At 35.1% G+C, this 19661-nt stretch overlaps 1 protein-coding gene across 1 annotated transcript in view; it reads left to right on the forward strand.

Moving 5' to 3' along the window:
* Window positions 1-3802: 3802 nt before the first annotated feature.
* jak2b (Janus kinase 2b) overlaps window positions 3803-19661 on the forward strand; it is a 30893-nt gene continuing 15034 nt past the window's right edge. The window contains exons 1-12 of the mRNA XM_032579250.1: window positions 3803-4316; window positions 6191-6426; window positions 6907-7030; window positions 7125-7242; window positions 12378-12523; window positions 12663-12954; window positions 13921-14040; window positions 14143-14300; window positions 14474-14585; window positions 15094-15280; window positions 17994-18118; window positions 18281-18415. Coding sequence (XP_032435141.1) covers window positions 6195-6426; window positions 6907-7030; window positions 7125-7242; window positions 12378-12523; window positions 12663-12954; window positions 13921-14040; window positions 14143-14300; window positions 14474-14585; window positions 15094-15280; window positions 17994-18118; window positions 18281-18415 — 1749 coding nt within the window. The 5' untranslated portion in view covers window positions 3803-4316; window positions 6191-6194. The remainder of the gene's footprint in view (window positions 4317-6190; window positions 6427-6906; window positions 7031-7124; window positions 7243-12377; window positions 12524-12662; window positions 12955-13920; window positions 14041-14142; window positions 14301-14473; window positions 14586-15093; window positions 15281-17993; window positions 18119-18280; window positions 18416-19661) is intronic.

A 19661-nucleotide genomic window follows, 5' to 3' on the forward strand; every position in this document is an offset into this window, starting at 1 on the left:
TGTGATGTTTAATAAAATTCATTATCAGATCAGAAATTTTGTTCAGGCAATTTGAAACAAAAATTTAAATTACTCTGAAGTGAAATAAATACTTTAACGTGATATTGTGAGTAAGATAATAGAGAAATTAGGCTCTTTAACTAGGTGAAGGCAGTTTTTTTCTTGAATATTGTGAAATAATTATTTGGTTTAATTTGAAGCATTAAGTTAAAACTCACAATTCAAGATTAATGAACTTAAAAAACAATGATTAGACAACTTGTCTCTTGCTGTTAAGTCAATTTCATGAACTTTAATTTCTGAGTTAGAACCAAAATAATTTTCTTGTTGACTTAAACTGCATTTTCAAGGCAGCAGGTGGACTTTCATTTTCAAGATAAATCACTTTCAAATGTTTTACAGTGTGGATTAAGCAGCAGGACAAGGACTTATCACTAAGTTCACCTCCATACACTCACAAAATTAAACAAAATGAAGGTTTTGTAGCGACCTAGTTAAAGTTCAGACATAAGTGTAAATGAGAAGCTGCAGTGGGATCCTGCAATGTAGCAGAATTACAAAACCGCTCTTCAAAGATGTGGGTGAAACTCTTCCACAGAAATGTGAAACAGTTATTGCCAGTTCCTGCAAGCACTTTATGTTAGTTATCAATGCTAGGGTGCAAGCATCTATTTTGTATGTCCTCGGATTGTCGTTTTGTTTTGTTTTTTTCTTAAATGAATGTCCTAAAACATTTAAGTGTGACCAAAAGAAAAAAATAGCAGAACTGCATAGGAGCAAATTTATATGTATTTTTTCACCACTATGTTTATAAGTTTTGTTTGAGGAAACTGAGGGTTGTTTCTGGCAATCTAACCTCATGATTCACACAACTCTGCCTTTTTTGAGGTAGTTGTTGTTTTGTTTTTGACCAGTTTTTTCTACATTCTGCTACATTGTCTCTTTTTTCCACAAAGAATAGAGTAGAGTATGCTAAGCACAAATAAATCACCAGGTTTTGTTAAAATCAAAGAAATGTCGCAAGTTAGTTTTTCTGCTATTTATTTATTTTTTTACTTATTTTATCCTATTTAGCCACTAAAATCAAACTTTTTACAGTTTTTGACCTTTACTTTTTATGTTTGGGATCCGTAAACCTCAACTTCTCTTTTGTAGGACTCAACTTACGCTGTTAAAATTCTCATCATGAAACAGTTTCTTTTGTCAAGTTTCCATTTTTTTACTTAAGTCTTGGCTCGGTTTCAACTTGGCTAACATGAAAAGTAATCTCAAAACACAAACTGTGTAACCACAACAAAAAACACCATTTCATTTAGTCCTGCCAGATAAAACCATAGACATTAGCTCCGGGTATCAGAATGAAAACAATTGTTTATAAGTTCACATTGTGGTCAGAAGAGCTCATTAGTTCTAACCCAAGACTATCTCTGATAGCACAATATAATTCTTTGTTACAACCTCCACAAAGTCAATATTTATGACCAAGCTCTTTTAGGTCTGAAGGGGAAATCTGCTTTCAGGATGGGTCTGTTTTTCTCCACTGTGTTACTGCTTTGTGGTAATTTGTGCAATATGTGCCCACTCCAGTTTCGGTGGGTGGGTGTTGGTTTGGTTGGTGGTTTGCGTTTCAATGGTAACCTTTTTCTCTGAGACTGTTTCCTTCCTAGTAGTTTTGTCGACTTAGCAACAAAAACTTATTTTGTTTCATGAGGAAAATAAAATGAGCACCAGAATCATTTCACTCTTGACAATGTACAAATTATGTCAAAATAATTTTATGTTTTATCACAACAGCATCTCACACTGATTTTGTATCTAAGTTTGAATGCATTCATTCTATAAAAAGCACTTTTTTAAATATACAAGCTCATCTGTGCAAGACTTATTAGCATCGCTAGTGTCAACTAAACCCTGTGTGCTGACAGGATAGCAGTTCACATTATTAACATTTCATAGGGTTGCAAACACCACATCACAGATCCGTGATAATATCAAATGACTACATTTTTTATATATTCATAAATTAAAATTCTGTGTAAAATTCTCTCCATATAGTTTTAAAAGCTTTTAGTGCTGCATTGAAGTTCTAATTAAGTATTAAACAGAAATTATTTTAGCCGCATGTTACCGCTGGTCAATATAACCACAAATTACATTTTAGAAACATTCCATGTTTGACTTGTGAGTCTCTTAACTAAAATAATGATCAGTGGTTCAGGTCTTTTCATTCTGATCTTGTCACAATTTACTGACCTAATAATTAGTTAATAAAATAATCAAATAATCTATGAACAAACTGAGGGAAACCTTGAAAATTCAGTGATTTGAGCAGCTGGTCATACTGCATGCCTTAGTACCTGTTTTGAACCAGTTGTAAAAATTATTTTGATATAGAAAATCTTTCTTCAGATCATTTAAGGCAAAAAAATATGGAATCATAACCCCCAAAATATTTCACATTTGACACCGTTTTCCAAAGCTTCTGGATTTTATGACAGTCTGAATTTTAGTGTGTTTGGGTCTCCCTGTCAGAAAACATTGACCAGATTCTAAAATGATCACAAAACCAGTAACAAATCACCTTTAATCAATGGAGCCTTGCTGTACATAAATGTCAGCTGATGATTGACAATGCAGTAGAGTGAAAATCTCCCAAGACAGGTTTAAACGTTTTAAAAACTTTTAAGATTCAAAACAATATTACAAAACACAATTTACAACAAAAAAAGTCAAAAGTTGTTTAATAGGACAACTGAGCAGAAAAGTAATTACATAACAATCTATTAAAATATAAAATAAACAATAGTGTGGGGAAAAAAATTTAATTATTACATCTGAACTTTTTATTCTTAAAGCAAATTATTTATATATTGGTACAATTGAAACTATTTTCCTCTGTCTTAAATAAAATTATTTTTTATCTTAGAATATGTTGAAAATGGAGGTTTGTCTTTAAAAAAAACGGCAAATTTGACTAGTTATTAGTTTCATTCTTTATCCCCTGGAAGTCAAATCAAAACTCAAAAGTGAAACAAATTTCTTATGTAAGATCAAATTATAAAAATCCTTCTTAAAAACATGCATAACATTGCAATGAAAACAAGATGTTCTGTTGTCTCAATATGTGAATTACAAAACATGCAGGAATTGGCATTTCATTTCAATTGGAAAAAGTCATTATGAGGGTTAACATGCATCGTTTCAATATGGATGTATTTTATCTTTTATACAAAGGGGGACGGAATCTATTTCTAAACAAATTAATGCATTAATTCCTACGGTTGATGGAAAGCATGTTGAGAGTTTCATATAAATTTATTACTAACATGTTCTGTCAAAAATGTCAGCCATTTGTAATCAAAGATGGTTCTTTTGTAGAACTGTTGAATATGTTATCATGCCTTTAATTGGTAAAATCATAACAGGAGGAATTACCTTTAACACTTTTGGTATAAATTTGTCCATATTTTTTTTAGAAAAGCATAATAAAAGTCAAATTTTTCTTCCATTATTTTGCAGAATAACAAATTTCTTTCTACGCCCATTTTTCTGTTTTCTCAGGCCGTATTTGTGGTTTCAAATCGAGGAAATCCGCTTATAAAAATCTGATAATTTTATTTTTTAGAAGTTTTTACGATGGTGTCATTTATTAGATCAGAGCTGATTATATTTTAACTTTTTTTCCTTTTCTCCAGTGAAGTTAATCCATCTGTTTTTGCTAACGGGTAATTCGCTGATACTTTGATGTTTGGAGTCATCCGAGCGGAGTGCTTTAGAATTCCCACCGCCTGTAAACGCATCATTCAGTATGGTGGGAGAGGCAGCTTTGTTGACTCAGTTGGAGCTCGGGATAGCTGGAGCAGGCACTGACAAAGTAGCTAGCAAAGTGTCATAGTTCGAGCTGCCTAGTCTGAAATATTTTAGTTATGTAGTCATATGTACGAGCTTGAGAAGATGTTTGTCGGCAAACAAATTCGTGCGACCGGGACAATTTATAAACACGCACAATGTTAGTTAGCGTTAGCTTACATGAGAAGATTGACGAGATAAACGAAGTTCCCCTGTAGGAGTGAGATGGCTAAAGCTAGGCTGACCAGAGGTAGCTTCAGCCAGCTATAGTCAGCTGGCAGGCCGTGCGAAACATGGAATCGTTAATGTCTCCGCAAGGATTCATACCGTAAATAAATCAGCGATTTTATTCAGTGAGCGACAGCAGAAAGCAGCGGTATCTCGGCGCTGCTTGTGGAGATCTCTGGTCCAGGCTTCGGCGCTGGCCTTGGAAGTTAGCAGACAGCTACTAGCTATCCACCACCAGGGTAAGTGTACACTAACTCATTAATATTACCTTGGCAGCCTTTTTTGGGGGGGGTTTATTCTTGAAGGTGTATAACCCTGATCCTTACGAGTCAGCTGCAGTTAATTAGAATATTTAATTAATGTAAAGTTCTCCAGTAACATTTATCGGTGGTTGAATGGGGCTGCAAGCGCCAAGTTGGGAGTCAGTTGAAGCAACAGTTAACTGCAAAGATCACGGCCTTCTTAAGTTTTAAAGCAGGTTTTAACTGAATTAATGCTCTGCTGTGTTTAATTTTGTTATTGTATTGCAGCTTAAAGTCTGACATATTAACAGATACTGAAGTGTTTAACAGGTCTATATCCTGCTGCTTTGAAGTATTTTAGAGATAAAATGCTTGGCTTCTAGCAAAGGTTTAGGATGGAGAAGAAATATTAATGTGCAATTCTATCAGTTACTGTAAAAAAGTGTTAATGAATGTCTTGTCTTTATGTTTTGATTGAAATATAGAACAATGCAGAGAAATTTTATGTAAGCTGCATGATATCATTGGAGCTGTTGTTATGGGAAAATATTTCCTATTTGAATGTCACACATATCAGAACTGTGACCCTGAACTTTTACTAACCAAAACACGGAATGAAAATACTGGTTCAAAAATTGTTTTTGTGTATATTTTGAATAGTACTTATTTTAAAAGTAACCTATAGTAGAAATAACATTAGAATTAAACCATTCAGTCAGAAATGACATCAGATTTATTCAAACTAGCTGTCCTTCCTAGAGTTTTTGCTTGTTTGTTTTATAAGATTTTTCATTCACGTTCAAGGACATATGTAATATTATATACCTTGTCCTTTTAATTATCCTCTAGTAGAAAAACTGAGTTTACTAGATTCTCTGATGCATTAGTTACCATATTCTCTTTTTGTGCTTTTTTGGAAAATGCAGTTACACACAGCGAGTCTTAAGACTACTGACGTGCACGTAATTCAGACATGCTTTTTACTTTTAATGGACTCGTTTTCTTTTTTTAGATTTTCTGCACTCTTGTTTAAAAAGAAACATGTAAGATTTTTCTATAACAGAGTATTTTGGTTGATGAGGATCAAAATGTGAAACAGAACTCAAGATTATCTCAATTCCTATCTATCTATCTATCTATCTATCTATCTATCTATCTATCTATCTATCCTCCTTGTTTTGTGCCTTGTGACTCATATTTACAGTAAGAAGAATGTTTCTTTATGAACTGCATATAGGAACAATAACTCCTGGAGGAAGTGGGGGAGGGTACAATATTTAAAGTATTGAAAAATGGGGTTAGGATAAAATAGTGATTCTTCCTGAAGAAAAGCTAAAATCCGGACGGGTACTAAGTTATAAAGACTTTGGCTGTTGATGGAAAACATCAAAACAGTGATTAATTTTTTATCTCAGTTTTATATTATTAGAAGTACCATTTAATCACCCAGCAGATTTGAGTCAAGGTCAGATGTTAGTCAGTAAGTGCATGCCAATCTCCAGTTTTAATCTCTGCAGTGGGAGGATTATTTTTCTTACAGACGTTAAGTACAAACGAGAATTATTATATGTTTAATTTCTTAAAATAAGTTATATATTCTGAATTTCACAAAATGATGAAATGGTTGGATAAAAATCTCCACGGTCCACTTAGAAAAGAAACTCATGACTGCGTTTCATAACTGTCACTCATGGAATTAGATTTACAGATTTTATAACCCTTTTTTAGACAATGTCTCCTCTGTGCTTTATGCAACATTTTCCAGCTGTACAACATTTCATACCATGCACCCTCGTCATGATATTAAATTTAGATGTAGGCCAAGTGGAAACTATCAGCCCCAACCCATTTTATTTGCTATCACCGTTTAGGTGGATGTTGCTGATGGCTTCCCCGCCAGCTATGGACACTGTGACGGACTCGCGGCCCACGGTGCACCAGAACGGGACCGCCCATCGTGAATCTGCAGACACACGACCAGCTTCTCCTGTTCTGAGGCTTCATTTCTACCACAGCAGCCAGGGAGCAGCCAACAGCGGCACTCTCAGCTACCCACCCGGGGACTACGTGGCTGAGGAGTTGTGTATAGATGCAGCCAAGGCGTGCTGTGAGTACTCCAAACTGTGTAGGCCCGCATAAAGCACTCCATTTGTGAAAATCTTTATATAACTTTCACTACATGGAATTCATTTTTTTTGCTCAGATTTTGTTTTTAATTTAAATATAAGCAAAAATAAATAGGCTAAGTTTTTATCTTTTTTTGTGAACGCGTGATCAGATAGTATAAATGTGCCGCTACTTCTGTACTGTAAGGCAGTTGGGGGACAGAGACTAGATTTACCTGCCTGCCATGTGTTTAAGGGTAAACCAAAACACACCTGACATTTAGATAATCTTTACTGACCTTTTTTTCACCTGTATTGGTACTTAAAACAGTTTTCTTCTGCAGGTCTTGAGGCATATTCCTGTTAATTGCCTCATTAAAGATTGCACTACTACAGACATTGATGTCTGATTATTTAATGGTACATCATGAAGCTTACATTTAATTATTTTGGTTTCTGTTTTTTTTTTTTTTACACTGTAGGTATATCACCCCTGTACTACAACCTTTTTAGCCTTTATCGAGAGAGAGACAACTTGTGGTTTTCTCCCAATCACGTCTTTCGGCTTGATGACTCGGCCTCTGAAGATCTGTTTTTCAGAATACGGTAGCACACTTTAGTTCATTTTAGATTGTCCTTATGATAATTATTTCCATATTTACTGAAAATCATTGACATTTTTTTTTCTTGCTCACCGCAGGTACTACTTCCCTGGCTGGTACAGTAGTGGTGCATCGCGGGCATATCGATATGGGGTCAAAAAAGGGTCAGAAAGTCCCGTCCTTGATGATTATGTAATGACCTATCTCTTCTCTCAGGTAAATGTGAGCCTTTATTTTTAATCTTAAACTTTAATAACGGTGCTTTCTATACGAGTTAAACTATAGACAGTTCAAAGTTTTGGTTTCCATTGTTCTTTGCTTTCATATTCAGCTGTGTTACAACTCATTGGGATATGTGAAAAACACTCAGCAATCTCAGTTTCTGCAATAATTGTTGGTACTTGCTTGAAAAATACACTTTAGTTGAGATAAAGGTCGAACACATTATTACAGTTGAATCTCAACTGGTTCAGTGTGCTGTTAACTTCCTCTCTAGGGTCTTTGTCCAAATTAGTCATTACTTCCTGTATTTCTTTGAGACAATTAAGACTTGTAGCTCATGCAGGAATCGTGCACACAGGATTCCTTCCAGTAAGTAAATGATGGAACAAAACAGGAAGCATCTCAAGGCTTGGCATTGCAGAAGTAACTTTGCTTTGGCATTGGGTTGCACAGGTTGCCTGAAAATATAGATTTCCTTATTATTATAGATTGCTGCTGACAAATCAAACATCTTTTTGACTGAGTGGACACAATTTGTATCAGGTTAAAGATTATTTTCTAGAATTTAGAGATAAACAGGCCTGTACTGGACAGTTTCCTGTTTTAGTTTGAAAGTCGACCTGTGGGTGCTGATTCTCCGACGTTAACATATACAGGCTCATTTGTGGAAACGTGCAGCAAAGGAAACGCTGTTGGTTGATGTATTTACAGCAAGAGGAAAATGTCAGTTTTCACCTTTGAGTCACGTAATGAACAGGAGAGAAAAAAAACATATTTGGCTTACCAAATAATGTAAGATTGGCACATTTCGATTACTGGCTGATTGATAAATACAGCCAGAAATGTAACAACAGTTGTGCTGTGACTGGTGGTAAGCTGTGAGCAATTGGATAAATACCTAAAAGTTAAATGCCATTTAATTATTTAATGGGTATTTATACTTTTTAATGTTATCTGTGTATATTGAACATTTTTATTAATTTAATTGGCTCCCGCAGAAGATATGAAGCCGTATCTTTATTTCATTATTTACAGAAAACAAATCTCAAAAAAACCTTTTAGACTGATAATAGGCTGAGAAACTGTTCAGGCTGTAAAAACCTGGAGTCCAGAGTTCGGTCAGTTTGGTTGAAAGTTTAGTGTTTTTCTTCATGTTTTTGACCAATGCAAAGAAAATGATGGGGGGGTTTTTGTTTACAAAATGCAGAACGAAACATCCATGAGTTAAATCTGTTGTCCTCTAATCTCTGGCTGTAGCTCATACTAAAGTTATTTTGATGCCTGCTGTTCATAAGGGCATCTTTTTTAACTGTGTACTTTGCAGCAGAGGGACTGCTTATATTTGGCATATCTGTCAAAATATTAACAGTGAGGCTCTTTGCTTAAAGTCATTTGTAGTTTTTGTCAAAGCATCAACACTGCAGATGAACTGAGATTAACTATTTGTTTGGTTCGGTAGGGGGCAGGTGAAATCCTAAACAAGAAAACACTGGTCTGCCTGAAAATGTGGGTCTGGAAAATGTGGGTGCATTTTGCTTACAGTGGGAAAGCTAACTTACAGTCCACTAAAACAAAGAGAGGAAGGGTTGACTCCTTTTACATCTGATTTAGGGTTCATTCACCCCATCCCTGTTTAGTTCGCATCAATCAAACTCTAGTTTGTTTATCTAGAAAGTCTGGTTCGTTTTGGGAGATCAGAATATTCCATCAGACTCTGATCCGCCTACAAACTTAGATTTCGGCTTGAATAATGTGAACTGTGGTGCGGTTTGAATGCATATCTTGGATGCAAGCAAAGCAGAGAGTGTTCCAAAAGCGGACTGGAACGCAGGGAATTCTGGGTAAATACAATCCAAGATTGGTGTAGTTTGGGTCAAGTCATCAGTAACCCAAGCTGACCGATGCTTGGACTTATGGAGTTTGTGGAGTTGTGCTTTAAGATAGAAAATCTATCTTAGAGTTTCTGAACAGGAAATGAAATTTGTTTGATTCTTCTTATCTATGTTGGTTTCTCCTCATCTCTCTGGGTCAAACACAACTATAATGTGTAAAACAAAACAAGAAATGTCCACATTTCAATAAAAAAAAGTACAGAGGTTATAAAGGAGACTAACATTGACTTTCTGAACTGGATTATGGATTATGTGGATTTAAGTCTGGAAAGCCAACATGTTAGAAGATAAGCACTGCAGGGTTAGGGTGTTTATTTTGACACATTGTGTGTTTGCGCCTATAGAGCAAATAAATGTGGTTTCAAATGTTTTTCCTTTCCTAAGCTTTTTTTAAAAGTCATTGTTACATACCAGGATCCTGATTGAATTAACTTAAATTGGAATGTTATAAGAACACATTACAATCTAATTGGGTTGACGCAATAGATGATTTATAAATAGTCTACAACATAATTGTGGTTAAGCTTTCATGCTGAAGTTTGAACTTAAGACATCAGTTGTAAAAAGAACTTTTTTTTTTTTTTTAAAAACAGCTTTTTTTAAACACAAAAAACCACTATTGCACATTATGTGCATATATGTCTTAATCAGTTAGTTATTATCTGTGCGTTATTAGTTTACATCCTGAAAGTCTGAAATTAAGAGCAATGCAGGTGTGAAAATCGAGACAGATGACAAATCCATTAGCTTTTAGTTCTGGTCTGTTTAGTGTTCACATTGGCCCATTAAAGCCAAAACAAGAGTTGCAAATGTTACGTCACATAGACTGATAGGAAGCTCATTCATTGGTTAGTCGTGGTTAGCAGCCATCCTACATCGTCATGTGGGCCTGCAGGGGGAAAACGAAAACAAAGTTTGTTCCAGTGACTGCAAGCACGTCACCATATACCTCCTTCAGACTGTTTTTTTATTCTCTGCAGAGGTCAAAAAGGTCTTAAAGGCAGTTTATTCAGGACCTGTTATAAATTTATATGAATAAATAAGAGGTTGAGTAAGAAAATAACATGGTGGTAGGACCGATTAGATATTTTTGTTTATCTGAATTCATTAGACTTAACATAGCTTCAGTCAACAGTGACAGTAATAAGAGTGTCAGCTCACATGGAAGTGAAATGTGACAAACCTCTAATGCAGCTGTGGTTTTATTCCAAGATATAGAGTTTATTATATTTTCTTTGGGTATAAATAAGTATTGGGGAATAAAATCTAAGAAGATTATTGCTACCATAGTGTTTTCCTTTCTGTAGCACACAGTTTTGGATTTTCAGTTGCACCTGTACATTTTCTTCTCTAAATGTAAAAATCCACATTCCTTGATTTTTTTTTTTAGCTTTAAAATAACAAAGATCTTGTGGTAACTGAAGTTCAGTAATTGGTAGGGGTGCACCGATTTATCGGCCAGCCAACTGATTTATTGGCGCCAATTTTCTTAATTTTGGGATATTGGTGATCGACTGGTACTTGTATATGAAGCCGATCGTATCCACCTATTTTATTCACCTCAGCAGAGGCCTAAAAATCAGCCACTATCGTCTGCTGCTCTGCTGTGAGAGAGTTTTGACTGATAAACCGACCCACCAGGTGCACATTTGCATTTAACAATAGTCAACCCTCCTGTTGCTAATTCAGTGACTTTCTTGCTATATTTATCTACATTTCAAACAAAAAAAAATTGGTATTGGACAGAATCGAAATCGGCAGATCAGGCTTTTTAAAGATTGGCAATCAGTGCACCCCTAGTAATTGGTAACGTGGAAATTAAAGTTCAAGTACAGCTCGATTAGAATATCATGAAAAGTTTCAGGATTTGTTGTCACTCATTTCAGAAAGTGAGACTCGTATATAGAATCATCACACATAGTGAAATATTTCAAGCTTTTGTTTCTTGTCGCTTACAACAGTTAGATCCCAAACTTGAACATTTCAGAGAATTAGAATGTCACAAAGGATTAATTTATAGAAATATGTTTTAATATAAATTTCAGGCTCTTTTTCTGAGCCTGATCCATCACATTGATGCAGAATTACTGCATGGAGCATGGAGGTGATACACCTGTGGTTCTGCTAAGATGTAATGACCTGGCTGTTATGATAGCAGCCTTCAGATTATCGGCATTGTTGGGTCTAGTGTCTCTCTTCTTGCTCCTGACTTTACCCCCGTGGGTTCTCTTTGGGGTTCAGGCCAAGCCAGTAACACGCAGGTCACTGAACGGCTTTTGGGCTCCTTTTTTTTTGGCAGTGTGGACATTTGCTAAGACATGCTGGAAAATGAAATCAGCTTCTCCATGGAAATTGTCAGCAGAATGAGGCATGAAGTTGACTGAAATCTCTTTAAAGTCTGTGGTTATTATCGTTGCTGTTGTACCTTTTCCTCTTTTTAACATGTATTCATGACTGTCGTTTGGACATTTGTCCAGTCAGCAGTCCTTGCCATGACTGTTTCCTAACCCAGACTGAGAGACTCAGAAAATCGTTGATTTAATTGGCTGACTGGGTTGCATCACCATGAGTTTCTAATGTTTAATTTTTTTTTTTTACAATATTCAGATTTTCTGAGACATTGAATTTTGAGTTTTCATTATCTGTAAGCTGTGATCATTAAAAATACAAGATAATATAGTATTGGAATATTTCACTCTGTGTGACGATTCTATAAAATATGTTTCATTTTCTGAAGTAAGTGACAAATAATGTAACTTTTTTTTAGATTCTATATTTTTAAGTTTTTATTTATTCATCCTTTTTAAAAAATTTAATAAAATTAAAGAAAAACCTCCATCCTCTTGTCAGCATTTTCCAATTAGCCTATTGATTTATTTTCATTTGCCTTGTTGCAATTATGCATATTTCTAAAATTGTGCAATCCTAGAAATATCTTTCCATAATATATGAAATTTCAAAATTGAACTGTGACGCCCACACCAGTTACCAACTTCTCACCAACCAACATTAATCAGGTTGGGTTGGGACAACTTTAAACAAAAACATTGCTAAGCTTTTTTTTTTTTTTTTACGAGACTAAACGACTGACTAAATGTCCCCCACATATATTAAGGGAGTTTAGGTAGTTTGCTAATGAAAATGTCCAAATTAAGTCTTTTAACAGGCCCATTCACACTAACATGCATTAAGTAGAGGAAGAATTTAGCCGTGTTTCTCTCTCGTTACTGTGTGCAGTGGAGGAATGATTTTGTGAACGGCGTGGTGACGATTTCCAACTCCCATGAGTCACAGGAGGAGTGCCTTGGTATGGCTGTGCTTGACATGACCAGGACAGCTAAGGAGAGACAGATGTCCCCTCTGGACATCTATCACAATACAAGGTACTAAAAAAACAAAACTCTTGATGTTTTATTTTCTAATAGTAGCTCACCTTCTCTACTCAATGCACATTTTTGTTTGGTTATATTTAGAAATTAATTTATGACAAATATTAATTCAAATTTGTTGCATCTTTTCTAGTTACAAGTCCTTCCTACCAAAGGATATGAGAAATCAGATCCAGGATTGTAGTTTTTTAACTCGTAAGAGGATCCGCTTCCGCTTCAAGCGCTTCATCCAGCAGTTCAGTCAGTGTCGGACTACGGTGCGCGACCTGAAGCTAAAGTACCTCATCAGCATCGAGTCGCTGGAGAAAGCCTTCTACACGGAGACCTTTCAGGTCAGAGAACCAGCTAGCGGACAGCTCATCATCCTGGTGGCAGCGGACACGGGAATACAGTGGTGCCGAGAGAAATTAAAAGATTCTGATGAGGTTTGTACCACCTTTAGGTTTCTTCCTCTAATCCAGAATGAACTGACACCAGGAACCTGAACTGACTTGGTCATAAGCATACAAACACCTCACACTTCAACTTGTTCACATTTTGTCATGTTACAACCACAAACATCAAATTATATCCAGTGTATTTTTATGTCATGGTTCATGAAGTAAACCCAAAACGATGACATACCTGAAAAGATTTGCATCTGTAGTTGATGGAAAATGTGGTTCTACAAAGTATTTGCATCACATAAAATGCAAACAAAATACATTGACAGTTTGTAACATGACAAAATCTGGAAAAGTTTATGGGTAATGAATAATTCTGCTTTACAATATAAAACTTTACAATATAAAAATCATCACCAGCTTTGAAGCTTAAATAAACCTGGTAGATACTAGAGATGCACCACTCCAATATTAATATCTGATATTGAAAGAAATTCTAGCTCAGGTATTGGTGACAATGTGGCCGATTCCTAAGGACAGATCTATTCAGTACAGTCCTATACTTTGTACTCTGAGTGACGTCATGCTTTATTATTTATATTACACTATATTTACAATTCCTAATTGCGCTTTCTGAACCATTTGAAAGAAAGTTTGTTTGTTTTTGTCAATTTCAGTGTTTTTACATTGGTTGTATAATCTAATTGCACTGACTGAACAAATTATAGTTATTTTTACATTTTCGACTAAGTTTGAAGCATTTTGTGTATTTAAGAGTTACCAAATACATTTGTAATTCTGTACAACTATCTAGTTCAAAAAAAGAGACGTTTTAAGTCAATTCAGTTCTGTTTTTCTGTATCAAATTGGCTGATTCAAAACCTAATCGGAAGGGAAAACGTGAATTGGTGTCTCCCAAATAGATAAATTACAATGAAAAATGTGTAAAGTTTTTAAAAAATTATATTTTCTACAATAGTTAGGTTTTTTTATATATTGTTTCTTTAGGAGTTGCAGACATTGTGTGACTTCCATGATGTCACTGACATCAGCATCAAACAGGCCTGCAAAGAAGGCGCCACAGAGAGCCGGTTGGTCACCATCAATAAGCAGGATGGGAAGAACCTGGTAACTTCTCAAAATAAACTTGTTTCTGTCTCCATCAGAGAAATCTGAGGTTAGCTTGATGTTGACTGGAGGGTTTTTGTTTTTTTTGTTTGTTGTTTTTAGGAGCTGGAGTTTCCGAGTCTGTTTGAAGCCCTGTCATTCGTGTCCCTTGTTGACGGCTACTATCGACTGACCACAGACGCACATCACTACCTTTGTAAGGAGGTGGCCCCTCCCAGGCTTGTTGAGGCCATATCTTGTCATTGCTACGGCCCCATTTCGTAAGTCAAATATTTCTGTGATTTACATAATATTTATCTGGAAGAAAAAAAGCAAAAATTCTCATTCACTGCTTGTTTTCAAAACTTGTCTAAATCAAACAAAATCAAATCACTGGTTGTATTTTCTGTTAGTAACAACAGCTTGCTTTTAATTATTGATGATTTTTTTGCAGAATGGAATTTGCTGTCAGCCGGCTTCAGAAGTGTGGAGACAAACGGGGGTTGTACATTTTGAGATGCAGCCCAAAAGACTTCAATAAGTATTTTCTAACTTTCCCAGTAGAGGTGAGTTTTTCACTTTCTACATCGGTGATGACTAAAAATTATAGAATGGAAATGTTCCTGAGGTTTGTTTTAGAGCTGTTTTCCCCTTGATGTGTTTTTAGTCATGTTACCCTTGTACGTCTTGTCCCTCTGCTTGTTTTGCTCTCAGTATGTGGGAATTATGTTGTTAGTGATGCCAGAACAACCACTTGTTATGCAATGCATTAAAGAGCCGGGCAACAACAATAGGATTCATATCATAATTTCTCTTCAATAAGTGGAAAACATTTAGAAGTCTAGAGCAAAAGACTTTTTATTTTAGACTTTAAACAAATTGTGGACGCTTTAATCCCTGCATGAATCCCAAAAACGGCTTTAGATTTTTAACATCAAAACACAAATTCAAAAAACATAAAACAAGCATTTTTATGAACTTCATGTTTTTTCTCCCTGTTAAACTGACGTGAACCTTAAAATGATGCTTAGTGTTGTGTTCCTGCAGTAAGTCCGTGTGCTTTGTGTCTGCCAGGTGTTTGATACGGTGGATTACAAGCACTGTCAGATCACCAGGTCCGCTGCTGGCGAGTTTAACCTCAGTGGAACCAAGAGGAACTTCAGCTCACTGCAGGAGTTGCTCAGCTGCTACCAAAAAGAAACGGTTCGCTCGGACGGCATCGTGTTCCAGTTCAGCAAGTGCTGTCCTCCTCAGTCCAAAGGTAAGCCCAGTGCATTTATTTGAAGGAAACTTTGACGAAAATTTGGCCTATATGGTGAAAATATCATTGCAGGATTTCCATACAAATATAGCTCTTAGTAAAACAAAAAAAAACTTGTAATAGAGCATTTCTGGTAAATGTAATTTTTAACCAGCTTTTTATCACTTTCCATGTCAGTATTTTTAATTAAATACCATTACAGAATACTATTTGTATGAAATAACAATGTGAAGCATCCAGGTTGTTGTGTTTAAACAAGCAGAGAGGAAACTGACAACTGTTAATTAGCTTTAAAATATTCCAATTGAAGCTCACTGAGCTTTCTTTATGTTTAAGTCTCTGTTGTAAAAACTAGCCATATTAATATTATGAAACAGATGTTCCTCCGATTGCTTCAGCCTGTTGAGTTTTAAAGTCCAACATATATTTAATACTTAGTTGTTGAAATACTTTGTCATTCTGCCTCTCTGTGAGATTCTGTGTTTAACGGCCAAATAAAACAATAACTGTGTTTTAATGCACAATCCAGTAAAGTTACTTTTATTTTTAAACTAAGGCTAATTATACTAATACTGTAGTGCTGTCATGTTAATATTTAAAGCCAGTTACACTAGTCGATGTAGCTGGAGGAAAATGAGAAAAATGAAACTGATCCATCTAAGCAACAGCATTGCATACAATGTTCTCTATTGATAATCCTACGTATAATCTGCTTTGGCAGATTAACACATTCTAATCCTTCACAATCTAATTACACGCCTCTACTTTGGGGATTTTTGAACAGAATGTGTGCAATACCATTCAAAAAGGACAGATATCAGAGGAAGCACAAAGAAATATGCTTTTCTGTGTTCTTAGGTTATGTGTTTTCAACCAGATGTTTCATTCATTCGTTTTATTTTGCATAACTTACGCATAAACATAAAAGGATAATTCAAGTAGGATGATGAGGTTAGCATCTGAGGCCAAACACCTACATGTAAGAACCTGTTTTTGCTATTACTGCTTTATTGATGTTTATCAGATTTGCAGATAAAAAAATATTTTAAGGTAAATATTTTAGTTATGTCACTTAATACAGTATGAATGTTTTTGGGGTTTATTTTTGTTTTCCAGAGAATGGTTACAACAGATATGAAATGCTCTTCTAATGTCATAAGATAAACAGGGATCTGTGCACAAAGTTCATCTTGCAGCACAATCTCTGTCTGTGCTGTATCTTTTCTGTTGTCCAGTGCAAACCAATATTATTAGGGTTTTTTCCTTTTTATTTTAAATTTGATCATGGTGTTCTCTTCTGAATACTTTTCTAAATAATATTCAAAAAGCCTCAAAACTTAAATCTGATTTTGCTGATTGTCAGTAAGAACTAAGGGGATTGTGATTGTTGAAAGTTATGGATTCAGTCGTGGATCACAAACAGTTTAAAGACTTCAGGTGTATTCATGAGGTAACTAAATGCTGGTTGCATTATTATGCAATTATCATTATAGTATTTGAAAATGATCTCAAGAAGCGCTGAAACAATTAATCGTGATGGATCGATTATTGAAATAATTGTCATCTAATTTAGTAATCAATTAATCGTTAACTGTAGTAGACTCAAATAAAATACCATTTGCTGAAAGAACAACATATTCAGAAAAGTAATTAAGCCAAAGCTGTACAAAAAATATATATGTACACATTTTGTGTTTAAGATAAGGAAAAAGAAACATTTACTTTTGTAAATATCTACTTCCCAGCACTCTTTGAGTGACATAGTTTTAGATTCACTTGGTTCAAATTATTTTACCATCTAATTATCAGTCAATAGATCAGCCCTACACTGTATTGATGTTAACTCAAGCAGAAATGACTTGAGCTTTTAATATTTCTTTAGCTACAGATGCTACAAATGATCAGGCATTCACTAAAGGAATGTTATGCTATTGCATTGTAGACAATAAAATGTTTATTTCTTATGTTAAAAAAGGAATTAAATTATTAATATGCATTTTTTTGTTTTTCTAATTTTGCATAAAAAAGTTTCAATAAAATCTGCATAATGTGTCACCCTTATAGATAACTAATCATCAGAACTAAAAATAATCGTTAGTTGCAGCCAAATTATATAGTCAGACCTTTTCTATGCGTGAGCTGCAGTCTAATGCTTCACTTTTATGAAGCCTGTGGAAATAGTGAGAGGACTTCAGAAAGAAACACTGTGTTTAAATTACCTAACCCAGGCAACCTTAAACACACTGATGTCGCCCCCTGCTGGTGGCATCTGTATTTATGCAATCACTGTCTACACCAGCAGGCAATTACTGAGCTAATTTCCATCAACAAGGGGGGGAAAAAAATTTTTTTTAGCTATTATTTTTTAGTTTCATGTACTCTTCAGATCACTCCTGAACAGTTTTTCTGTTTTGGCAGAATAAAGTGACGCCCAGGATATATTCTTGTTGAATTCTCCAGCTTGCATGTTGTTGTGAACTGCACAGAGACACAGTTCAAGGGAAAATTACCAATAACCAGAAACTTTTAAAAGTGCCTTACTCCCTTTTTTCTTTCGAAATTTTACCAGAAGTGGTGAAAGGGATGAAGAAATAGTCTGTTGTTTCTCGGATTGCTGACTCATAACACCAACTCTAAAACCAAGACTAGAAAAAAAAAACTAAATTTAAAAAAAAAAAAGTTTCCCCCGTTTTTTATTCTTTTCTCCAAACAGAAAAGTCCTGCCTCCTCATCTGCAGGAGCAACAAAGGTTCAGAAGTGCCTCTGTCTCCGTCGCTACAACGACACAACGTCAGTCAGATGGTGTTTCACAAGATCAGGAAAGAAGACTTGGAGTTTGTAAGCTTACTGTGCATTTCTAACTACTGTGGTGTCTGTAATTCCCCAATTGTATCTTTGATTACATAAACTCTCTTAAAACCTGGAATTTGTGTTTGGTCACTAATTCCAGCTACAGAAGTCACTTTATTCTGTTTTTTTTTTATTTGTGATTTTTGTCAGGTGGAGAGTCTTGGTCTTGGCACATTTACAAAGATCTTTAAAGGAGTTCGTAAGGAGCTCGGCGATTACGGGCAAATGCACGAAACTGAAGTTGTGATGAAAGTTCTGGACCAGGCCCACAGAAATTACGCCGAGGTTTGTGGTTTTACAGACATTTTCTATGTTATAACTAAATGACCAACATAACAAAAATGTCTTTTTAAATTATTTTACAAATTAGGCCCACTCCTGCTTGCTTTTTATTCAAGTCACAGACAATCCAAACATTATTTTGCTGTCATGGTGCAGACCTTCTCGGTCAAGCATCTATGTTTGTAAGCTTCTTTCACAGAACTTTATGATTTGATTTCAATATTTTTAGGTATGGATAGGCAAAGAAGCATTGAAGAATATTTGTATTTTCAGACTTTATTCTCCATCACATTTTCTAAATCGGGGATCTCAGACTCAAAGGGTAGAGTTTTTTTGTTTTTCCTTCCTCCTCTGTGCTTTCTTCCATCCTCGATTAATTTTTACCTTTCCTTTAGTATCCTGTCTTTTCTCTTTCCACATTTCCTTAATCTTCCTTTTATCTTTTTCTCCTCTTCCATTATGTCCCTAAGGGTTAAAGACTATTCTATGTCCATCTTTTTTTTGTTTTTGTCCTTTCATGCTACATTCCTTTTCTTTTTCCCCTCATATTATTTTTTCTTACTTTTGTTTTATTCCTTTCTTGCCTCTGTACTTTTATCCTCCCATACCTCTTTATTTTTCCTGTCACGTCCTTCTATTCTTTCCATTATTTTCCCTCCTGCCTTCAATCAATCCCTCCATGATCCCTTCTTTATTTTCTTTCTCTCTCATGTCTCTGTCTTTTTATTTTTGTCTTTCCATACCTTCTTCTTCCCTTCCATCTCTTTCCCTTCCCTTACTTCTTTGCTCTCATACCCTGATTTTTCACATTGTGTCCTTCTTTCCTTCCTTTGGTGGAAAAGTGAGATTTTTTTTTACATGTAAAAAGTAGCAGGAACCCAGTTTTTAACATTCTATTACTTTTAACTAAAATGTTTTTCTTAATGAAAAACATTTTTTATTAAAATATTTAACTACACTTTTCTTTCCAAGTAAATCCTTTGTTTGTTTTTTGTTTTTTTACTTTTTCTCTGAACTTCTGACTCGCACCTGGTTTTAATGTACTAATGTGTTTTATTGGACTGTTGGAGTTTTTGTAATTTTCACTACTGCTTTCATTTGTGTGATTATTATGATGCACATTAACAGAACCAATACATAGCATTAGATTTCTCCACATGCTGTGGAAGATTTTGGGAGTTAAATGAGACCCTGTAAGAAATCCTGGTAATCCTGTCAGCCCCTTAAGGGGATTCAAGAACTTCAAGAA

This window comes from Xiphophorus hellerii, chromosome 12, assembly GCF_003331165.1.
Source record: "Xiphophorus hellerii strain 12219 chromosome 12, Xiphophorus_hellerii-4.1, whole genome shotgun sequence".
NCBI lineage: Eukaryota > Metazoa > Chordata > Actinopteri > Cyprinodontiformes > Poeciliidae > Xiphophorus > Xiphophorus hellerii.